The sequence below is a fragment of the Anomaloglossus baeobatrachus genome, chromosome 5 (genome assembly GCF_048569485.1).
Source record: "Anomaloglossus baeobatrachus isolate aAnoBae1 chromosome 5, aAnoBae1.hap1, whole genome shotgun sequence".
Taxonomy (NCBI): domain Eukaryota; kingdom Metazoa; phylum Chordata; class Amphibia; order Anura; family Aromobatidae; genus Anomaloglossus; species Anomaloglossus baeobatrachus.
Window position 1 is genome coordinate 533,058,983 of NC_134357.1, and position 20,686 is coordinate 533,079,668.

Genomic DNA, 20,686 nt, shown 5'->3' on the forward strand with positions numbered 1-20,686 from the left:
ATTAAAAAAACTTTGGTATTGCCAAAGTCAAGGTCTACCCTCCGAAAGATTTATTTTTTCCTGTTTTGCCGATAAAACTCAATAAAAAATTAATGTTTATTCTTTGCCACACATGCGCTGTAAATTCACAGACAGAGGTTTCCGGCCATAGTGATGAAGAGCGTTCTCTGACAGGTACATGAGGCACTATAGAACTTGAAATGGCCATAGAAAAAGGGTATAGGATAGCGCACATCTATGAAATCTGGCATTTTCCTGAAACCAGTGATGATTTATTTGCCCTATACATTAAATTACATCTTAGGGATAGGCAGGAGGCTTCCGGCTATCCCAGCTGGTGCACTGATGATGCAAAGAAACAGAAATACATTGACTCCTTTCTAGAGAGAGAAGGTGTGCAATTACGCCCTGAAAATATAGGGGTGAATCCAGCTAAGAGACAAATCTCTAAATTGTTCTTAAATTCTTTATGGGGCAAGTTTGCACAGAGATCTAATTTACCATGTACCAGCATTGTTAGCGACCCTGATGAGCTTTTTAAGCGTGTGTTTCTACCGTACTATGACATCTCAACGCTTCAGTTTATTGATGATGAAACAGCCACCATCAATTGGAAATATGTAAAAGGACATCACACCTTCAACAAAAACACAAACATTTTTATCGCCTGTTTTACAACGGCATATGCCCGACTAGAGCTGTATTCTCTACTGGACAGGTTGCAGGAAAGGTGTCTTTATCATGACACAGATTCAGTAATTTTTGTGCAGAAAGCTGGTGAGTGGAACCCGACTTTAGGTGATTACCTGGGGGAATTGGCCAGTGAGATACCTGATGACACGTACATCACTGAATTTGTATCTGCGGGACCAAAAACATACGGCTACAAACTCAACACTGGTAAAACTGTCTTAAAAGTGAAGGGTAAAACACTAAATGTTGCTAACACACAATCTATTAATTTCAAGGCTAAAAGATCTAGTTCTGGACTACCCGCATAATTCTGACTCAGAAACACAGAGACGAATTATCATTGAACAATCGGGTATTGTGAGAAATAAAAAAGTACTGGGACATTGAGACAAGGCCATTGCGCAAAACACAAAAGTGTGTTTACACAAAGCGCCATCTGTTAGACAATTTTACCACCCTACCCTTTGGCTATTAGTTGTGGATTGTGATGGACCCAAAACTGCAGCACCCATTCTCCTGTATTCTAGCAGGGCCGTCTAATTCTGGAAAAAGTTATTTTGTTAAACAGTTGTTACACAATATTGATTCTCATTTGTAACACAAACCAGATAATATTGTTTGGTTTTATTCGTGCTGGCAAAAACTATATGACGAAATTTCTCTCTCTTTTCCCAACATCAGATTTGTGGAGGGTCTGCCGCATACATTCGTAGATGATAATTTATTGCCGCCTGACAAGGTAAATTTGACTATTGTTGATGACCTCATGGAGAGTGATAGTGATAACTGTGAGATAGGAAAAGCATTTACCAAGTATGTACACCACAGAAACCTCAGCATTTTCTACCTGGTACAAAACATATTTTGTCAGGGTAAGAAAAGTCGGATGATAAATTTTAACACAAAGTACATGGTACTTTTTAATAACCCTCGAGATAAATTACAAATTGTAACTTTAGCTCGCCAAATGTACCCCGGAAAAACACGCTTCTTCTTAGAAGCTTTTGAGGACGCCACACGGGAGCCTTATGGGTGTTTGCTGTTAGACTTGAGAGCCAATACCCCTGAGGATCTGCGCTTAAAGACAGGCTTGTTTCCACCAGCTTTGCCAGCTGTGTATGTTCAAAAGAAAAATACTTCTAAAAAGTGAATTTTACAATAAATCAGACATTCTATGCTGTGTACGCAGTGTTGTAAAGATGTCTGAGAGAATCCGCCGTAACTGGGCTCTCTTAAAAACGCTAGTGAAGGCAACTCCTGCTGTGAGAAAATCTATTTTATGCAATGAAAAGCGTGATTTAATTACAGCCATTGGAGAGATTGCATTAAACATCAGGCCGAATTCCTCTGAAAGAGCGTCAAAAAAATATACTAAAAAAGTGGCGTCAAGCTATAAGAACCCTGAGTGATAAATCACAGCCCATAAAGAAAAAGAAACATCTACTAAACCAGACCGGCGGGTTTATAGGTCCTCTTTTAGACTTTGCAATCCCAATAATAACAAGTCTACTCATGGGCAAATAATGCAACATAGAGAGAAAATGTATCTAGTCCCCAAACAAGAACTAATCAAACTAAGCCCCCCTATTACAGGCAACATACGGCAGAATGTCATTCGCCGCCTTGATGATGAAATTAGTGAAATTATACAGCGCCGTGATATACCTGACGACGTGAAAATTAAAAAATATAGTGAGGTACTACAGAGATACTTGGTTCATGCTAAACATTATGCGATGGAACTATCAACTTTAAAGATCATTAACACTCCTGAATCTGATCATCGGCAAATGTCAAATCCAGACCCTGATGAAAACAAAACTGTCATTCAAATTGTAAGTCATGTAAACCAACGCTATAAAAAGAATGCTGAATTTTTACTAAACAGACTGCGAGTTTATTTTCGAAGGATCTGTAATACCTGGATCTAACATGCTGGATTTAGTACGTAATACAACATAGAGTCATGCCTTGACTAACAGGAATTTACCACAGGGATGGAATACGTTTATGCAGGCAATGGACGAATTAAATATACCATCTACCATTGTGGGTAATCCCACTACTAGAGCGGTTTTAGACGGATTAAAACTGCCTATCAATTAAGCTAGTGGTGTATCTAAACCTCAGACTCTATCTACACCCCGCCGACCAATTCAATCTTTACATTCTCCATTAGGTATCACACAAGCAAGTTTGATGCCTAAAAAAAGGACTCTCCCGATACTACAATCAATGTGGCTCACAATGCAACAGCCAGACTGCTGAATTGTAATGCAGTAAATTATTATGTAAGAGAATTAATATATATTTGTATATCATTAAATAGTGTATTATGCCATTGCTTGTAATACTTTTATTTTGTTCTGTTTTAATACAGTTTTAATTGTAATGCTCTGACATTTTACTGAATGCAAATGACATTTGATCAATAAAGAATTTAAACTTGTAATGTGTCTGTCTTTTATGCAAACAGTATAACTTTATACTCGGTGATTTATAAAAGCTAATTAATAGCACCGGACGGGTAATAGTATAATTGGCCATATACATAATATGCCCAATCAAAACCAAATACACAGTGTGAATAATAGTAGATAATATTATTGTCTGTCTTTTATACAAACAGTATCACTTTATACTCGGGGAGTTATAAAAGATGATTAATAGCACAGGTCGGGTAATAGTATAATTGGCCATATACATAATATGCCCAATCAAATGTTAATTGTAAGTTGTAGTGTAATTCACATTCTATAATATTATTCCTATGAACTAATATTATAGATTGTGAATTACAACAGCATGGTTTTGATATCAAAATCCAATAAATATATCACGAACCGATAAAAGAGAACACATTTTGATACTTTGATAAGGGGCGTGCTACAGGACAACTCGACACATTTTGATAGAGGCGGGGCACCTGTCAAATTACTTTTGATGGATCATGTTTAATGCACACTACTACTCACTATTATTTCCCTCCCTTGCACGCTTGTTTTCTCCGTATTATCTTGTGTGAATTAAGCATTAATAAAATGGTGTTATACCCATCCTGGTGTGGTACTTGAAAAAGTCCCTGAAGAGGTGGGGATGGGGAGGGGCGTTTAACCTTTTGCGTTTCCTGTCCCTGTAGAAATCAAAGGAGCAACTCCTACCATGCTGTCATGATGGCTCCTGGAAACATTATTACCGGTAAGTTACAGGTAAAATATATCTTTGTACCGTGTTAGCCAGTAGAGATAAAAAAAAGTTTGTTTAAAAGAACTGAGAGTCCTCAGTGGTTGATACTTTTTAATGGCTAACTGAAAAGATGGTAATAATAGCAAGCTTTTGAGACTACTCAGGTCTCTTCATCAAGCATGGTATAGCATGGTATGTGACTCTTCAGATTTTATGTTATACCATGCCTGATGAAGAGACCTGAGTAGTCTCGAAAGCTTGCTATTAATACCATCTTTTCAGTTAGCCATTAAAAGGTATCAACCACTGAGGACTCTGTTGTTTTAAACAAACTTTTTTTACCAGTAAGTTCTAATTCCTATTATTCCCATTGCTGTATGCCATAGTGATGGAGCATTTGGCGGTGGCTCTGAGGAACAATCCTAGTGTTAAGGGCATCTCTGTCGGCCAAAACAATTATAAGTTGTCTTTATATGCAGATGACTTGTTATTGTATGTCACAAATCCAAGAGTGTCCTTGCCTGTGATCTTGAGGGAGTTCGATATGTACAGTGACGTGAGTAATTTTAAAATTAACCTTTCAAAATCCGAAATCATAAGTATTAATTTACCATATTCAGAACAAGTAGCCTTTAAGAATATGTTTCCTTTTAAGTGGTGCTCTTCTTCCATGCAGTATCTGGGGGTACGATTAACAGCAGATCCCACACAACTCTTCCGACTGAACTATAAACGGATTCTTGATAAAATCATGACTGACATCCACACAAAGGGGCGAAACTATCTTTGTTTGAGAAAATGAATGCCGTCAAGATGGATATCCTCCCTAAGCTGCTTTATATTTTCCAGGCGGTCCCGATAGTGATATCAAATAACTTCTTCAAACAACTCAATACAGCATGTTCCAGCCTGGTCTGGGGACAAAAAAGACCACGTTTGGCCCGTAGATTTTTATGTAGACATAAAAGTAAAGGGGGTGCAGGCCTCCCAGACTTTAAAAGTTATAGGGCAGCCGTACTTATAAGGATTATAGACTGGTTTCATGGGGGAGTAGGAAAGAGGTGAGTCTCCATTGAGAACAACCTGTCAACAGTTTCATTAACTTCACTACCCTGGATCTAAAAAAAAACCAAACTTGTCAAAATATCTCACTTACAGTTTCCTTCACTAGGGATGTAATTAGGATTTGGGATGCTGTGAACAAAAAACAGGTCTTATCTTATGTACCGGGGCCCATGACACCAATATTTGACAATCTTGACTTTCTGCCAGGGATGAACGTGAAAATTTTTTTGGTGTGACCATATAGCCATGGTTTTAGACTTGGTCGGGTTGTATCGGCTTCTCAGCCTTTTCCTACCCTCTCTACCTTAAGGGATGACTTTCCGGATCAGTCTATACTCTGGTTTGCTTACTTTCAGCTTCAGTCCTTTGTGGCTGCCCTTCGGTTGACGTGGATGCAGAACTCTGACTTGACCCCATTTGACTCTCTTCTGCTCCAGGACAGACCTCCAAAGCATACCATATCTCAAGTGTACTTAATTCTTACTCAGCACCAGGATTTTAGTGAGCCTTGGTTTCAAAAAGAATGGGAACGGGAACTGGGGGAGGAACTATCAAGGGATCAGTGGGAGAGGGCTTTTCTTTGCGCACACAAACTTCCGATGGCGTGTAAAGCACAAGAACAAAATTATAAACTTATTACCAGATGGTATAAATGTCCAGAGGACCTACACAAAATGTATCCTTCCATTTCAGAAGCATGTTGGAGATGTGGTGCTGCCTCTGGCAGTATGCTACATATCTGGTGGGATTGCCACCTATCCAACTTCGGTGTACCAAGAGTTTGGAGGTCTTTGCTTGAGTCACGGGAGTAATTGTGCACAAAACCCCCCAAATGTGTCTATGATCCCAGGATCAATTAAGGCAGTTAAGCAAGGTCTATTGAAATATTGTGTGACAGGAGCCCACACTATTATCCCTAGGAAGTGGCAATTATCTAATGGCCCCACTTTGAAGGATTGGGTAGCAGAAATGGACGTTTTGAGTAGAATGGAGTGGCTTACCTACAGTAAACTGCACTTGGACATATACTATTTGGTATGGCAAAGCTGGATTATGTTCCGAGATTCACCTGATTTTTCAGTTTGTTTCAAGTCACTCCTCATAAAGAGATCAGACACCTTAGATTGGACTAAATCACATACTATGAGACATATAAACTCCCCCACCCCCCACTCCCTCTGCAAGCCTTCCCTTAACTCATCTCTGTTTCGTCTTTTCTTTTCCCCTTTTTGTTAATGTCTCTATCTCAGTCTTCCTTTTTCCTATGATAAATTCTTGGTTCAAGGATTTTGTTATGGGATTAACAATATAACATAAGGATCGTGTTTTATGTGATGTAATCGATGCTTTACTGTATGGTTCATATCCTATTAGATATGATTTGCAATGAGTCCACTTACAACTGAATATTGATATATGTATTGAGTTGTGTTTTGATGTATCATACATTCTTACATTATTGACCCTTTAACAAGCCTTTTCATATGACTTCTGATAAAAGCCAAACCAGAATAAGAATTTGCAGACAGACTTTGTGTCCCCGGATATTGACTTTTAGAATGTCTAATTCCAATAGGTGGTACTATAGTCAAAGATTTCTTACTCTATGAAGTGGCAATTTGCATATTTAATTTCCCAGAGGAGCATTGCATGGCGTGTAAGCCTTTGTAGAGTGACATTAAAGTCATGTCATTCTCCACAAGGAAAAATATTAGCCCTTACCTAGTGCAGTAATAGCTTCCACCTTTTATGCCTCAATACAGTTGGATCAATAAATTATGTATGGGTCAGAATAGGCAATATTAATATCCCACATTGTGGAGTAATAGTGTCCCTTATTCTGACCCCCATACAGTAATATTGTCCCCCAATTGACCTTACACAGTAATAATGTTCCCCACTTGCTACCATAAACATCACATCTGCTACCATAAATGGATAATGTTTGTTCCTCATTATGGCCTCTATCCTGTAATAATATCCCCCATCCTGGCCTCTTTCTTTAATAATGTTCCAATCTTGTAACAATGTCTCTGTCCTGCCCACTTTCTTTAACAATGTCTCCATCCTGGCAAATTTCTTTAATAGTGCTCCCCCGTCTTGGCCTCTTCTTTTAATTATATCCCCCAGCCTCACCTTTCCTTTAACAAGGTCCTCTATTATGGCCCCTTCCTTTAATAATGTTCACTGTCTTGGTCTCTATCCTGTAATACTGTCCTTCATCCTGGCCCCTTATATTAAAAATGTTCCTCAGCCTGTAACAATGTCTCTCTCCTGGCCCCTTTCTTTAATCGTAGAGATGAATCCAGCGAGCCAAAGTTGTAGTAGATAAAAAGTTTCTTTAGTCTTTATTTCAATCATATTAAAAAAATTCTTTGTCCATAGCAGCATAAATGATGACAGACAGAGGTAGGAAAAATTACTGCTGGCGCACGGCAAGACGCGTTTCGGCTAAACCTTTATCATTGCCATGGTGTACTTTACTATGTGGGATATAAAAAGGAAAAGACCCCCTAAGGTGGGTGGTGCTATAGTTAATTAATTTGTAATCAATAACACTTGTGAGCAACCACCTACGACCTAGGCCGGTTAAAAAAAAAAGGTGTATTAACCCCTTAAGAAAGAGTCAATACGCCAGTAGTAATTTTTCCTGTGTTATACAAAAAATATTTTTTACAGAACATGATAAGACAAAATGTATATACAAAGTTGTTTCATTAATGCTAGTCATTGCTATATGCAGGGAAAATGGAGGGCCCACACCAACTATATGAATAAATAAAAATAATAAATAAATAATTAAATCATCTTACATTTAGAATAGGAAAGCTGTATCCTTTATGAAACAAATCCAAAAGAGTTTCAATAAATTCTTATTAGGTCTTGCCTATAATTCAGACCTATCGGCATCCTACTTTCCAAAGTAAAAATCCAAGCAGATTCTCTATTTAGTAATTTGCGCTATCACCCCCTCTGGTGGATCGTGTTACCTGTTCAATAGCCTTGAAACTAAAACTATCAAAATTACCAGAATGGCATTGTGAAAAGTGTCTCGAAACCGCTGAAGGGTTAAAAGTGGAGGTATTTGTGGCGTCTGAAATATGCCTCCTAGTTCTTTTCCTTAATTTTCCAGTTGTACAACCTATATACTGTTTACAGCATGTTGTACAATCAATCAAATATACTACATAAGTAGAGTTACAGTTCAAAAAACTATTGATGAAAATTTTTTTGTTGTTATATGATGAGGAAAATGTATTACTTTTATGTGCATACTGGCAACAGGTACATCTATTACTGCCACATTTGTAGAAACCTTTCAATTTCAACCAAGTATCAGCGGTTTTCAGCGAAGGATTCAGGTACAGACCCGGTGATAATTTATCCTGTAAAGTAGGTGCCTTTTTTGCTACATAGGAGATTTGGTTTTCTGCTATGATTTTTTTCAGTTTTGGATCCTGACTCAATATTGGGATGTATTTCTTTATTATAGAGACTATGTTGTTATATTGCAAACTAAATGGGGTGGAAAGAAAGATTTTTCTCTTTGAGGGTTGGTGTTTTTTTGTTGCCTTATTATTTGTTATCAAATCCTTTCTGTCAATATCATTGACTATTTTGGTTGCTCTCTGTAACATCCAATCTGGGTATCCTCTACATTTCAGCCTCATATTAACTTGCTCCTGTGCTTTTTTGTACGTATTAGGATCAGTAGAATTGTGTTTATACCTAATAAGCTCTCCTATGGGGATATTTTTTTATCACATGTTGGGGATGGCAAGAGTCCGCTGCCAGCAATGTGTTTTTGGCTGTGTCTTTGCGATAGGGACTAATATATATTTTTTATCGTTTTCAATTAAACCTGCTGTTAACGTTACATCAAGAAAATTCACTGTATTTTTGTTCCAAAAATGAGTAAAGGTTAGATTGAATTCATTCACATTGATGTCATTAATGAAAGTGGAGGCTTCTTGCTGTGTTCCTTTCCATATGATGATCAAATCATCTATATAACGCCCTATCCACACTAGCCTGGTGGAAAAAAGACTGGAGTCAGCATATAACACCAATTCCTCCCATCTGGCCATAACCAAATTAGCCAGAGAAGGGGAGAACTTGGCGCCCATGCTAACTCCAGTCCTCTGCAGGAAAAACCTGCTGTTGAAAGAGAAAATAGTTATGGCTTAGTAAAAACCTGACTGCCATTACAAAAAAATCTTTGATTTCTGTGGTATAATTACTGAAAGTTTCTAGGTGGTAAATTAGAGAGTCTATAGCTACCCTATGGGGAATCGATGGATACAATGGGACAACATCACTTGTAATCCAAGAAAAGTGATCTTCCCATACAAAATTTTCTATCATAGTGACTAGGGCTTTAGTGTCTCTAATGTAACTGGGGATTTCTTTCACCAGAGGCTGTAAGTAATGATCCACCCATTCTCCCAGTCTCTCTCCCAAAGATCCAATACCTGCCACTATAGGACGTAGTGGAGGTGGGAATACATTCTTATGGACCTTTGGGAGTGAATGGTAAATAGGAACAATCGGACAGGTGGTATACAAATAGTCAAACAGCCTCTGTGTGAGAGCCCCATTGAATAAGCCTTCCTCTAATAATGCTTTTAGCTCTCCATTGAATTCTATGGTAGGATCATGGAATATTTCCTCATATGCATTGGAATTCTCTAGATCTAATAAATTCAGCTTTTCATACAATCCTGCATTAAGGATAACAACCCCTCCCCTTTATCAGCTTCACGTACTAGCAGATCTTAATTTATTAAATCTTTTAAGGCTATTTTTTCTTTTGCTGATAAATTATTTTTATTCAGAGGGTTCTTTTTAATTTCTTTGTCAAGCTCTATTAGTTCACTTTCCACCAGCTCTTGGAAAGAATCCAAAACCAGTGGACGTGACCTCAACGGATAAAAAAACGGATTTTTTTGTATGAAAAGTAGAATTAAGATCCATACTGCCTGCAACACTTTCACATTGTAACTTTTTTGCCGTCAAAAGTACTTGTTGTTCTTCATAAGACAACATGACATCATTATTAATCACTGGTATATCATAGTCAGTCCTTATTGTATCATCATCAGAAAAATGACATTTGACAGTAAGATTACGTGCCAATTTGTTGACATCTAACAAGGTTTTGTACAGGTCAAAACTATATGTTGGACAATAACCCAGTCCTCTAGATAATAGAGAGATTTGGTCCTCTGTTAGAATATAACTTGAGAGGTTCCATATAGGGACCTCTAATACCTCTGATTCTTGTTCCTTTGCGGATTTTTTCTTACTGGCACCATGATGCTTCCGCCCGCCTCTCTTCCTCCGTTTTTTGACACATTTCTGGAATAAAAAGTCTTATGTTGCAGTCCAGAGTTGTACAAACCGTCGCTTTCATCCATAGATGTGGATAAAGTTGAAGAATCCATAGTATCCTCTGTTAGATTAAATGTAGAAGAATCTGAGCTTTTATTCCCTTCTGAGAAAGTTACTTTGTTTCTGTTCTGTGCATACAAATTTTTCTTTAGTATAGGACGTGGATAAGATTGCCAATCATAGACTTTATTGTCTTTATAGTCTTAAGTCTCTTTCGAATTTTCTTCTTTTAATGTCTGTCACAGTATTTTCCAACTTAGCCAGCTTGGATTTCATCTTTTCTTGTAATTTTTCAAAGTCCACATGTTGTGAATACTTGGCCAAATTGGTTTTAAGATCTTTTATTTATGTCTGTATGGAGGCTTTGGATTTGTTTCATAAAGTATACAGCTTTCCTATTCTAAATGTAAGATGATTTAATTTTTTTTTTTTATTCATATAGTTGGTGTGGGTCCTCCATTTTCCCTGCATATAGCAATGACTAGCATTAATGAAACTGTATATACATTTTGTCTTATCATGTTCTGTAAAAAATATTTTTTGTATAACACAGGAAAAATTACTACTGGCGTATTGACTCTTTCTTAAGGGGTTAATACACCTTTTTTTTTTTTTTAACTGGCCTAGGTCGTAGGTGGTTGCTCACAAGTGTTATTGATTACAAATTATTTAACTATAGCACCACCCACCTTAGGGGGTCTTTTCCTTTTTATATCCCACATAGTTAGTAAAGTACACCATGGCAATGATAAAGGTTTAGCCGAAACGCGTCTTGCCGTGCGCCAGCAGTAATTTTTCCTACCTCTGTCTGTCATCATTTATGCTGCTATTGTGGAGGTGGCACTGAGCTATAGCTTGTTTGTTCAAACGTAATAAGAATATCTGTGTATATAACTAAATCAAAATGTAGATGTAGATGCAAAATTATCTGTCTGTCTGTGTAGCAATTGCACAGACCTATAGTATAATTCAAAGTTGTATAATTATGAAGGAGTTAACTAAAGATGATGAAACCAGAATGTGAAGCTATAAACTCTTATCAGTAATGTTCACACAAAAGGAATGTACGGGAGGGCAGGAGGGATGAGAGAAATTGGGGAGTGAACACACTCCTTCATTAGTTTCAAGGTTATTTATGCTTACTTACTGTATAATTGGATCTATCGTAATATACGAGCTCAGTGGGTGATGCTGGCTGAAAAGAGAGCATGTCTGTGTTCTTTGTCTTATATACATGGATATATATATATTGGCACTGATATATGGCAATACGGCAGTCTTTGGGATGACGCGCTGATGGGAACGTCCTGGTGGGAGTGACGTGATGGTCGCGTCACTTCCACTTCCGGTGCAGCGTCTTTTGGGAACGTCCTGGTGGGAGTGACGTGATGGGTGCATCACTTCCACTTCCGGTATAGCGTTTTTTGATAGGACACGTGGATGGGGACGGCACTTGGCAAATACTTTCCAATTAGGATGCCTGTTATATGTCATTAGGGGGAAGTTCTATGTATCCTAGAATATAAGTGGTGGAGGTTTAAGGGGACGTGATTGGGCAGTCACCATTTAAAAGGGCCATTGTTTTACTCAGAGACCACCCCCGGAAGGACTGACATCGAAACCTATAGGTCGGGGTTCTGGGCTCTCACCACATTTACAGGTATGATTTAAGTACTGCAGTCGATTCAGGGATACGTCTCTATTTACTGTACATGCTGTCGTTATTATGTCCTGGACTAGCTGCAATGAGCACTGTGTGTTTGTTTGTAATGTGTCCAGCCTTGAGCTACGTGATCTATGAGTAAGCCCTGGCTGTGCACACCTGGATATATTTATTGAACATGTGCTCCTATCTACCGTGTATATGGTGAGAGCGCCACCTGTTGGCATACACCATTTGTCTCTACTTTTTATATTGTCTACTTATTATTAACTTTTTCTATACTAATAAAATTCAAGTGTTTTATATCCAAGTCGTTGTACAGATTTGTTCTTTTTTTGTCTGACCCTATACATATGCTGCATTACATGCATACAGTTTTGAAGTTAAGTTATTACAATTGTATAATCATAATCAGCAAGTTTGGTTCAAGACACCATGTTTTTTGTTATTTTAAAGAATACAGAATACCTGACACTGGACAAGTGTTAAAACTGCGGTAGAACTTCTACAGTTTCTTGCACATAAATTGATAACATTTAGATGGATTCACATGAACAGTCCTACAAAATGTGATTAACAAAGTCATTACTACAGGACTGTATGAGAAAGAGACTTTTTCTAAAAGAAATGCTAGAGCCAAAAATAAGAGAATCTGGACTCCATGGCTGGAGACTTCGGAACTCCAGTATGTTCGTAAGAGACGGGATCTTTTTCCTGGAGGTTCTCTACTCAGTATAATGAGACTCACTGATCTTGTTCATATAAAGAGCAACGGAGTAAAATTGAAACTGTCTAAATAGGAGGTACTCGTCTAATCTATAAATGCATCTCAATAAGTTAGAATATAATTAAAAAGTTCATTTCGTACTTCAATACAAAAAGGGAAACACATATATTAGAGTCATTACACAGAATGATCTATTTCAAGTGTTTATTTCTGTTCATGTTGATAATTATTGCTTACAGCCAATGAAAACCCAAAAGCCATTATCTCAGAAAATTAGAATAATTACCACAAAACACCTGCAAAGACTTCCTAAGCATTTAAAATGGTCCCTTAGTCTGGTTCAGTAGGTTACACAATCATGGGGAAGACTGCTGACATGACAGATGTCCAGAAGGCAGTCATTGACACACTCCACAAGGAGGGTAAGCCCAAAAAGGTCATTGCTAAAGAAAAGCTGGCTGTTCACAGAGTATCCAAGCATATTAATAGAGTGGAAGGAAAAAGTGTGGTAGAAAAAGGTGCACAAGCAACCGGGATAACCGCAACCTTGATAGGATTGTTAAGAAAAGGCCATTCAAAAATGTGGGGGAGATTCACAAGGAGTGGACTGGTGATGAAGTCAGTGCTTGAAAAGCCACCACACACAGACGTATCCAGGAAATGAGTTACAAGTGTAGCTAGCACTCCTTGTGTCAAGCCACTCATGACCAATAGACAACACCAGAAGCGTCTTACCTGGGCCAAAGAGAAAAAGAACTGGACTGTTGCTCAGTGGTCCAAGGTGTTGTTTTTAGATGAAAGTAAATTTTGCATTTCATTTGGAAGTCAAGGTCTCAGAGTCTGGAGGAAGAGTTGAGAGGCCACAATCGAAGATGCTTGAGCGCTAGTGTGAAGTTTCCACAATCTGTAATGGTTTTGGAGCCATGTCATCTGCTGGGGTAGATCCACTGTGCTTTATCAAGAGCAACGTTAGCGCAGCTGTCTACCAGGAAATTTTAGAGCACTTCATACTTCCCTCTGCCGACAAGCTTTTTGGAGATGGAAATTTCATTTTCCAGCAGGACTTGGTACCTGTTCACACTACCAAAAGTACCAATACCTGGCTTAATAACCACAGTATAACTGTGCTTCATTGGCCAGAAAACTAGCCTGATCTAAATCCCATAGAGAATCTGTGGGGTATTGTCAAGAGGAAGACAAGACACAGATTGTCTAGAATACTAAAGCGTGCTTTACACGCTGTGACATCGCTAGCGAGCATACCCGCCCCCGTCGGTTGCGCGTCATGGGCAAATCGCTGCCCGTGGCGCACAACATCGCTTACACCCGTCACACATACTTACCTGCCTAGCGACGTCGCTGTGGCCGGCGAACCGCCTCCTTTCTAAGGGGGCGGGTCGTGCGGTGTCACTAAGTGGCCGCCCAATAGAAGCGGAGGGGCGCAGATGAGCGGGACGAACATCCCGCCCACCTCCTTCCTTCCTCATTGCGTACGGCCGCAGGTACGATGTTGTTCCTCGTTCCTGCAGTGTCACACGTAGCGATGTGTGCTACCGCAGGAACGATGAACAACATCATACCTGCAACAGCAATGATAATCGGGATAGGAACGACTGGACAACGATCAATGATATGGAGAGTATTTTTGATTGTTACCGGTCGTTCCTGCGGTGTCACACGCAACGGCGTCGCTGGATGTGTGTCACGAATTCCGTGACCCCAACGACATCTCCTTAGTGATGTCGTTGCGTGTAAAGCCCGCTTAAAGGGGTTATCCGGCTTATTTTGACTTTTTTTTATTATTACCCTCTTGGGCTACATTGGGGCAGGTAAGTAGATAGTGACCACTTACCTGCCCTGCTGTCAGCCCCTCTCCCCCGGCACAGAGTGATCACGTGACCGCTCCTGCCGCGATTTTGCTGCTTCCAGTCATTTCATGTCAACATGGGCAGAATGCAAATCTGGGAACAGCTTGTTGCCGCCCTGCTGGGTGGGTAGTGCGTGAGTCTCTGCCCTCTTCCCTGCACCCTCCCACACATTCTCTCGCACCCCGTACTCTCCCCGCCCACGGTGTCACCGCCAGCACCGGGCCCCCTGCTTACAGTGCTTAGGATAGCAGGAGTGCCGGTGCAGTCTGTGTCCCACTCCCTGCCAGCCCCGCGGCTGCTCGCACTGCAGTGTATCAGCAGCTTCTCACAGTGCGTGCAGCCGCGAGGATGACGAGTGCTGCTGTCAGGAGGTTAGATGAGATCATTACCTGCTGTGACGATTTCCTGCTCTCCTGACGTCAGCGCTGTCACTGCCTTCTATGCCCGCTGCGTTCTCACGTCACGTCTCGCGGGCGGCCCGAGATTGTCACTAGCGGTGATGTCACAGGCTCTCGCGATACTGCTGAGAACGCGGCGGACATAGAAGTCAGTGACAGCGCTGACGTCAGTAGAGCAAGAGATTGTCACTGCAGGTAATGATCTCATCTAACCTCCTGACAGCAGCACTCGTCATCCCCTAAAGTGACCTGGGCTATTCATGTTAGCTCAGGTCACTGCACTGGTCTCCCAGACAATGGGGAACATTCTGTTCTTCATTGACTGGGACATTGACTATGGTATGGATTATCGTGGGACCCCCTTATTGGATTACGCCGGACCCTGATTTTATTGTTCTTTCCAATAAATTGGTGAAAGAGAGAATTGTTTTGGGGAGTGTTTTTTCAAATAAAACTTTTTTTGTTGTCTATTTTTTTTTTTTTTTAATTACTGACTGGGTTGGTGATGTCGGGTATCTGATAGACGCGTGACATCACCAACTGCTGGGCTTGATGCCAGGTGACATTACACATCTGGCATCAACCCTGTACATTACCCCGTTTGCCACCGCACCAGGGCAATGGGATGAGTTGGGGCGAAGCGCCAGGATTGGCACATCTAATGGATGCGCCACTTCTGGGGCGGCTGTAGCCTGCTATTTTTAGGCTGGGGAGTGTCCAATAACAGTGGACCTCCCAAGTCTAAGAATACCAGACCACAGCTGTCCGCTTTACCTTGGCTGGTGATCCAATTTGGGGGGACCCCACGTTTTTTGTTTTAAATTATTTATATAATTTAAAATAACAGCGTGAGGTGCCCTCTGTTTTGGATTACCATTCAAGGTAAAGCTGCCAGCTGTGGGTTGTATGCTGCAGCCGTCTTATTTACCCTAGCTGGCTACAAAAGATAGGAGGGACCCCACGTTGTTTTTTTTTTTTAATATAATTTATTTTTTGGCTAAATACAAGGCTAAGCACCCTTTAGTGCCACATGAAAGTCACAAAAGGCCAGCTTAGAATATGCAGGGAAGTGGGACATTATATAGGTCTTTCTCATCTATCTATCCCATTCATTCATCCATCCATCTATCTCTCTGTCTCTATATCTATCTATCCATCTCTATATCTACTCATCTATTTATCTTTCTTGCTGCTTACGTTTTTTGCGGTCCGCAAAAAAATGGAAGGCACACAGATGACACGGATGCATCCGTGAAAAAAACGGACCTTTTTTTGCAGACCGCAAAAACGGAACGGTCATGTGAATGTAGCCTACATGTGTTCCCTATGGGGGTAGGGGTCGGTACAGAACGATGGTGGTGGTGGGGGGGGGGTCGGTACAGAGCGCAGTTTGTGTGTGTGTGAGGGGGTTGCAGAGCCCGATGTGTGTGGGGGGCGCAGAGCCTGATGTGTCTGTCGGGCGCAGATCCCAGTGTGGGGCTGCTATTTCCAATGCTAGAGTGATAACAGGTCAGGTGCTGGGGCAGAATACTGACAGGGAATGTGTGTGCAGGGGGCGGGCAGGGGGCAAGCCTGGACACTGAGGCCGGGCGGTGCCAGCTCTGACTGGGAGGTTTAGCACAGGAAATTATCATGTTTGCTGGAGCTGAATGTAAACAAGGAGCTGCAGAGAATAAAGGGATAATTCAAGAGGAACAAAAGTTAGAAAACCAAAAATAACAAGGGGTGCTTTATATGACAATACAGCACAGATGAACTCAAAAATATTTGGTAAGCTAATGTCGGACAACTCCTTTAAGACTTCCCTTTCTAAAAATCCAGGGTATAAAATTTCTTACTTGTTCATTCTACATAGAATTTAATTTAACACCAGAGATATTGTAAAAAATGGATAATAATAGGAAATCTGAGTATCAGAAGTGACAGATTACAATGAGAAACACCTATTTTATGTTATGGTTTAAAATGCAAAAGTTTAGAGATTTTATTTTAAACTTTCACTCAATTATCTAAATAGCCTAATATTAGGGTATAGAAAAAAAATCAGTTTCCATTGGTGTAGAAAAAACTGCAATACTTGGTGTGAAAAGTGAGGTTGTTTTTAAAAAAAAAAGATCACACCAGATGTTCTGACAAAGTAGGAATGGATCCTATACGCAAGTAGTAATTTGCAATATGAACTTATTTATCATTGTAATATAGGAAAGTGAAAGTACAGTGGAACCTCGCTTAACGAGTAACCCACTTAACAAGAATTTCGCTTAACAAGCAAAGCTTTCTGTAAATTTGTAACTTGATTTACGAGAAAGCTTTGCTGTACGAACAAAATTCTTACCGCACACACTTCCGGTTTCGTATATCCACCGCGCTCTGACCCACACTTGCAGTCCACACACACACAAGCACGCACAAACACACACATGCACACACACACGCACACACACACACACACACACACACACACACACACACGCACTGTCACCGCTACTCAAAGGCTGGCCAATCAGAGGCAAGCGGCTCTGCTTTTGACATCAGCGCTCTGGCAGCAGAAATTTCTCCCTCGTCGTTATGGTAACCTGATACACAGCCCGTAACAGAGAACAGCAAGTCCAAGGAGACCAGCGATGGAACGGAAGGTAAGGTGAGCATAATATGTGCATGTGCGTGCGTGCTTGTGTGTTTATGTGTGTTTGTGTGAGTTGGTGTGTGTTTGTACGTGTTTGTGCATGTGTGAAATGAAACAATAGGGGACCAGGATGGGACATTTAACATGTTGTGAAACGAATTGTCTGCATTGCAATGATTTCCTATGAGAAATTTTGCTTTGCTGAACGAATAACTTGGTTAACAAGCACACACCCAGAACGGATTGTTCTCGTTAACCAATGTTCTACTGTAGTTTGTTCAAAAAAGGAAAATATGGATTGAAAAAAACGGTAATAAATGGCAGATTGCTGAGATTGAGAGCTGGGAGAAGGAGGGAGAAGGAAATGTTGGATATTTTTTTAGGAGCATGGGAGGAATTCTAATACATTTGTCCACATAGTGAATATGTATTTAGCAATGTGAAGTATTCAGTGCACATGGAATATTGCTTTTTATTTTATGTTTATATAACAGGAATCGAATAGTAACTCCATACATTTTAAATTATAATGGTAATACTAAATTGCTTTCTCTTATAGGTCTTTTATTTAACTGTCTTGTGTATTTTTTGTACAGTTTGTGAAATGTTGTTTTTCCCTGTGTGAAATTTTCTAAGTGGTCAATAAAATGTGATTTACAAGTAAAACATTTCTCAACTTCTAGATATGAAATCTCCCCATGTGAGATTTTTGATGTTCAAAAAGATGTCATTTGCTGGTAAAATATTTTTGTATTCTGAACATGAAAAAGGCTTCTTCCCAGAGTGAACTCTCTGATGTTTAACAAGACTTGATTTTTCAGCAAAACATTTTCCACATTCTCAACATGAAAAAGGCTCCTCACCTGAGTGAATTCTCTGATGGTAAACAATACTTGATTTTTCTACAAAACATTTCCCACATTCTGTACATGAATAACGCTTCTCCCCTGTGTGAGTTCTCAGATGGCAGTCTAATTGTGAACTCTGATTAAAACATTTCCCACATTCTGAACATAAATATGGCTTCTCGCCTGTGTGAATTCTCAGGTGCGTAACTAAATGTGATTTATCTGCAAAACATTTCCCACATTCTGAACAAGAAAAGGGCTTGTCCCCTGTGTGAATTCTTTGGTGCCTTTCAAAATGTGATTTATTTATAAAACATTTCCCACATTCTGAACAAGAAAAGGGCTTGTCCCCTGTGTGAATTCTTTGGTGCCTATCAAAATGTGATTTACCTGTAAAACATTTTCCACATTCTGAACATGAAAAAGGCCTCTTCCCTGAGTGCATATTCTGATGGGTACTCAAATTTGATTTACTTGCAAAACATTTACCACATTCTGAACATGAATATGGCTTCTCCCCTGTGTGTATGTTCTGATGTCTAAGAAAACTTGATTCATCAGCAAAACCTTTCCCACATTCTGAACATGTAAAGGGCTTCTCCCCTGTGTGTATCCTCTGATGTCTAAGAAGACTTGATTTATCAGCATAACATTTCTCACATTCTGAACATGAAAAGGGCTTCTCTCCTGTGTGAGTTCTCTGGTGCCTACCAAAACATGATTTATCTGCAAAACATTTCCCACATTCTGAACAAGAAAAGGGCTTATCCCCTGTGTGAAATCTTTGGTGCCTATCAAAACGTGATTTATCTGTAAAACATTTCCCACATTCTGAACAAAAATATGGCTTCTCGCCTGTGTGAATTCTCTGGTGTCTAATAAAATTTGATTTACTTGCAAAACATGTCCCACACTCTGAACAAGAAAAGGGCTTATCCCCTGTGTGAAATCTTTGGTGCCTATCAAAATGTGATTTATCTGTAAAATATTTACCACATTCTGAACATGAATATGGCGTTTCCCCTGTGTGTATGCTCTGATGTCTAAGAAGACTTGATTTATTAGCATAACATTTCCCACATTCTGAACATGAAAAGGGCTTCTCTCCTGTGTGTATTCTCTGATGGATAACCAGATTTGATTTACTTGCAAAACATTTTCTACATTCTGAACATGAATATGGCTTCTCCCCTGTGTGTATGCTCTGATGTCTAAAAAGACTTGATTTATCAGCATAACATTTCCCACATTCTGAACACGAAAAGGGCTTCTCTCCTGTGTGTATTCTCTGATGGATAACCAGATTTGATTTACTTGCAAAACATTTTCTACATTCTGAACATGAATATGGCGTCTCCCCTGTGTGTATGCTCTGATGTCTAAAAAGACTTGATTTATCAGCATAACATTTCCCACATTCTGAACATGAAAAGGGCTTCTCTCCTGTGTGTATTCTCTGATGGATAACCAGATTTGATTTACTTGCAAAACATTTTCTACATTCTGAACATGAATATGGCTTCTCCCCTGAGTGAACTCTCTCATGTGTAACAAGCCAGGCTTTCTGGTTAAAATATTTCCCACACTCTGCACAAGAAAATCTTTTCTCCTCTGTGTGATTTTTTTTACGTGTAACAAAAGACATTTTGAAGGAAAATCTTTTTCCATATTCTGCACTTGAAAATGGCTTCTTTGCTGTAAGAGAGGTTTGATTATTAATGCTTTTCTTTTTACTTTTATTTTTCTTAACAGTCTGTGATGAATCAGAAGATAGGACCTGTTTAACAGGATCAGCTGATAGATTTTTACTGTGAAGGGTTGATGGGATATCTGGAACAATAGTATTCACGTCAGTTATATCTTGTGTGATATCAAGGTCATCAGAGTTAAAAATGGCAGACATCACTTGAGCCTCTGATCTCCTAGTACAGTCATCTGCCAAAAATAAAAATTATTATTTTTCAATAAAATATCCTTAAAAATTATGTTCTTACTAGCTGTACTACCCGGCTTCGCCCGGGTTAATAACTGCTGTTAACAAAATAGAATGTATTAACAAAAATGTATTCTGCACACAAAAACCACAAAACAAGTAGATATAAATGTAATTATAATGTCTGTCTCCCCCTCTGTATATATCTCTCTGTCTCTCTCTATCTCTTTGTCTGTCTGTCTCTTTCCCTGTCTGTCTGTCTATCTATATCTGTCACTTTCCCTGTCA

The 20,686-nt window shown here is 39.5% G+C and overlaps 1 protein-coding gene across 1 annotated transcript in view; it reads right to left on the minus strand.

The window, feature by feature from the left end:
• Positions 1 to 20,686, minus strand: part of LOC142312173 (uncharacterized) — a 163,168-nt gene that overhangs the window by 87,467 nt on the left and 55,015 nt on the right. Inside the window, 1 exon segment of the mRNA XM_075351076.1 lies at positions 18,481 to 20,400. Coding sequence (XP_075207191.1) covers positions 18,481 to 20,400 — 1,920 coding nt within the window.